The 4,119-nt window shown below is 55.7% G+C and overlaps 1 protein-coding gene across 1 annotated transcript in view; it reads right to left on the bottom strand.

Moving 5' to 3' along the window:
- Positions 1-2,185, bottom strand: part of GINS2 (GINS complex subunit 2) — a 12,577-nt gene extending 10,392 nt beyond the window's left edge. Inside the window, exons 1-2 of the mRNA XM_017543654.2 lie at positions 1,997-2,185; positions 699-813 (exon numbers count right to left, since the gene is read on the bottom strand). Coding sequence (XP_017399143.1) covers positions 699-813; positions 1,997-2,086 — 205 coding nt within the window. The 5' untranslated portion in view covers positions 2,087-2,185. The remainder of the gene's footprint in view (positions 1-698; positions 814-1,996) is intronic.
- Between the last annotated feature and the right edge of the window lie 1,934 nt (positions 2,186-4,119).

The following is a 4,119-nucleotide window of genomic DNA, read 5'->3' on the forward strand; positions in this document are numbered from 1 at the left end:
TAGAGACGGGGTTTCACCATGTTGACCAGGATGGTCTCAATCTCTTGACCTCATGATCCACCCGCCTCGGCCTCCCAAAGTGCTGGGATTACAGGTGTGAGCCACCACGCCCGGCTTCTATACTTATTTTTAAAACTTTAAAACCAGTGCTTCTTTAAGGTCATTTATTTTAAAGCACATTGAAATATCTTAGATTAAAATATAGGCTGGGCACAGTGGCTCATGCCTGTAATCACAGCAGATCTGCCAAGGCGGCCAGTTCCCTTCACCCCAGGAGTTTGAGACCAGCCTGGGCAACATGGCAAAACTCCGTCTCTACAAAAATGCAAAAATTAGCAGGGTGTGGTGGGGCACACCAGTGGTCCCAGCTACTGGGGAGGCTGAGGTGTGAGGGTCACTTGAACAAGGAGACAAAGGCTGCGGTAAGCCCAGATTGCACTATTGCTTTCCAGCCTGGGCGATGGAATTAGACCCTGTCTGAAAGAGTAAACTACAATTTTCACAAATCCCAAAACCTGGTATTAGTAACAGTGGTTAGACTCTGCTGAGAGGTTAATCTGGAAGTACTCTTTTCAGCTGATCAGTGGATAATGGAGCAGAGAGAGCCCAGACTTAGGAAGGAGGCCCCATGTCTCCACCCGTGGGAGAGGGTGTGACCCCAACCCACCGCCACCCACGCGTCACTCACGCATCCTTACCCACGTCCATCCACTCCGGAGGGAGCAGCCGACATTTCTGTCTTTGTTTCAGGTTAATTGCCAGCCACAGGGGCACTTCCACTGGTAAACCTGGGTTAAAAGGCCCCAGATCCCCCTGCCAAAAGTAAAACAATTCCCAGTAAGATTAAAACAGAACAAAAAGCATTACCGTGATGTCACTGTTATCAAATAACTGGAAAGGCATTGCAGGAGCTGAAGTCCAAACGCAAATAAAAACAAAAGCCCAGCTGTTATCAGACTCACAACAAAGCCCCTGCTAAGCAGCTCCAAGACACCTGCGAGCCGAGCCGGGACACGGTCCTTCTGACCCTTCCGCGGAGGAAACGCAAGGCCCCCTGAGCGGGCGGGGACACTCCCGCCTCCTTCTCCCGCCTGCACCCACCAACTCAAGAACACGTTTCACACACCCAGTGTTGGCGTCCTGGGTCCCGGGCAGTGAGTGCGGGCAGGTAGTCCTTCCCTAGGACTCCCAGCACCCCGGTGCCTCCTTTCTACTTAAAACACAAAGCTGGGCAGGTGCAGTGGCTCAGGCTTGTAATCTCAGCTGCTTGGCAGGACAATCACCTGAACCCGGGAGGCGGAGGTTGCAGTCAGCTGAGATCGAACCATTGCACTCCGGCCTGGGCGACAGAGCAAGACTCCATCTCAAAAAATAAAGACAAAAACAAGCAAACGCAAAGCGGACTCTTGCCCATAATCCCAGCACCTCGGGGGTCGGAGGTGGGAGGATCGCCTGGGCGAGCCCAGGAGTTCCAGGCGAGGCTGGGCAACACAGGCAGAACCCCATCTCTACCAAACAGGACAGTAGCTGGCCGCGGTGGCTCCCCTGAGGTCAGGAGTTCGAGACCAGCCTGGCCAACATGGCGAAACCCCACCTCTACCAAAAAAGCAAAAATCAGCCAGGTGTGGCGGCGCATGCCTGTCATCCCAGCTACTCGGGACGCCGAGGCAGGGGAATCGCTTGAACCCGGGAGGCAGCGGTTGCGGTGAGCCGAGATCGCGCCGCTGCACTCCAACTTGGGCGACAGAGAGAGACGGTCTCAAAAACCAAACCGAACAAACAAAAACCCTGTAAACGCGGGCGCTCGGGGCCACTGGCAACTGCGTACAGCCTCGTTTTCCCCCTTCGAGAAGCGGCAACGGCGGTGCGCGAGCGCAGCCCCGAGCGGTGGCTTCCGCGGAAACGGAGCAGGGAGAGCCTGCGACCCCAGCCCAGGCCGCCTCGCGGAAGCCCCGGACGCGCCCGCCCCGCGTCCCACGGAGGGCCCGGGCCTCACCCCGATGAGGTAGATCTTGTCCAGACTGAAGTTGGGGATGATGGTAACCAGCTCCTTCTCGGCCAGGAACTCCACCTCGGCCGCGTCCATGGCGGCGCAACTAGCCAGCCGGGGCCTCACAGGCTTTTCTGGCCCCTCTGCGTCCCGGAGGTGAAGCCGCGGCTGCTGTTTTCCCGCCACAGCGAGAGCCCGCCCCGACCGGAAGACGGCCTGCGCCAGCCTATAGGAACGCGGCGGCGCCGTCGGCGGGCGGCGGGGAGCCGAGAGCACGGCCGCTGGGAGCCCGCGGATTGGCGAACCCGAGTGAGGCTGAGCGCCGGCCCCGCCCCGGCCCGTGACAGGCCCCGCCCCGCCCGTGGGCGCGCACCTGGAGCTCTCAGGGCTTCCTGCAGCCGGCGGCAGCTTTGTTGTCCCGTCGCCTGCGCCCGGCGCCCACCGTAAACACCGTTCCACGTGGGGCGGAAAGTAAACGCGTTTATTTTATTTTTAATTTTTTTTTTTTTTTTTTTGAGACGGAGTTTCGCTCTTGTTACCCAGGCTGGAGTGCAATGGCGCGATCTCGGCTCACCGCAACCTCCGCCTCCTGGGTTCAGGCAATTCTCCTGCCTCAGCCTCCTGAGTCGCTGGGATTACAGGCACGCGCCACCATGCCCAGCTGATTTTTTGTATTTTTAGTAGAGACAGGGTTTCACCATGTTGACCAGGATGGTCTCGATCTCTTGACCTCGTGATCCACCCGCCTCGGCCTCCCAAAGTGCTGGGATTACAGGCTTGAGCCACCGCGCCCGCCCCTTATTTTAAATTTTAAACAACTTTTTCTGGATTTGGGATCTCCCTACGTTGCTCAGACTGGCCTTGAACTTCTGGCCTCAAGCAATCCGTCCACCTCAACCACCCAAAGTGCTGGGATTACAGGTGGGAGCCCTTGTGCCAAGCCAAGAGTAAATGCATTTATTTGCCCAAACTCAGCACCCGGCCCAGAATGCATCATCACCTAGGCTGACAGATAGCAGGATGAGGGAAGAGATTGTTTCCATTAATTTCACAATCTTCTGCCCTTTTTGCACACATTGGTTAAAAAAATCTATTAAAATGCAGGCTCCTCCAACCCACCCCACAGCTTCCAGTTCGGACACTTCAGGGCAGGGCCTTGGAATGTGCCGCAGGTGACACAGGAGTGGCAGGTTTGCACCACCTGAGCAAGTGCCTGTTCTCTGGACAGGCTGCCCCCCGCACGGTGGGCACAGGTGAAGCCAGAGCAGTGGCCAGAGTGCACCTGTGTGAAAATCCCCTGGCCGGTGCCCACTGTCCATGTGCACACTGCTGGGAGTTGGGATTCAGGAGTCCGGGGGAGGACAGAAAGTTGAATTTCATCCAGGGCCAGGTGATTTTGATGGGGTGGTCATGGCGGGAAAAGCTTGCCGGGGTGAAACAGTTGTCTAGGACCGCACTCGAATTGGAAACCCTGATCATCAGGCTCTGAGAATAATCACAGGAGACAAGATGATTCCAGGGCTTGGAATTCCAGCAGGAAAGCTACCCCTGCCCCCCAGCTAACCGGGTGCTCTTCTCTCTGACCTCCCTAAAGCCTCATGAAAGATTATTGGAAAAACGAAATAAATCCGTAATGACATTCCGCCCACCCACAGGGCTGTTCACAATGCTGTGTGTGTTGTGTATCTGCCTTGGAAGTTGTCCGTTACAGACCTGGAGATTTCACTGAGTTACCTTCATGTATGGAAACAAATACTCTTGGCCAAGTGTGGTGACTCATGCCTGTAATCCCAGGACTTTGGGAGGCTGAGGTAGGAGGATCACTTCAAGCCAGGAGTTCAAAATCAGCCTAGGAAACATGCCAAGACCCCATCTCTAGTAAAATAAATAAAAACAACAACAAAAGAGAAAAGACAAGTATGCTCAAAGAGAAGAAATAAAAGGCCACTCTGGATGCTGCGTGACCAAGGGCAAGTGCCCACTCTGAACCCCTGTGTCTTCATCTTCAAAATGAAGTAGGAGGCCGGGCGCGGTGGCTCAAGCCTGTAATCCCAGCACTTTGGGAGGCCGAGGCGGGTGGATCACGAGGTCAAGAGATCGAGACCATCTTGGTCAACATGGTGAAACCC

The sequence above is a fragment of the Cebus imitator genome, unplaced genomic scaffold (genome assembly GCF_001604975.1).
Source record: "Cebus imitator isolate Cc_AM_T3 unplaced genomic scaffold, Cebus_imitator-1.0 Scaffold159, whole genome shotgun sequence".
NCBI classification, from domain to species: domain Eukaryota; kingdom Metazoa; phylum Chordata; class Mammalia; order Primates; family Cebidae; genus Cebus; species Cebus imitator.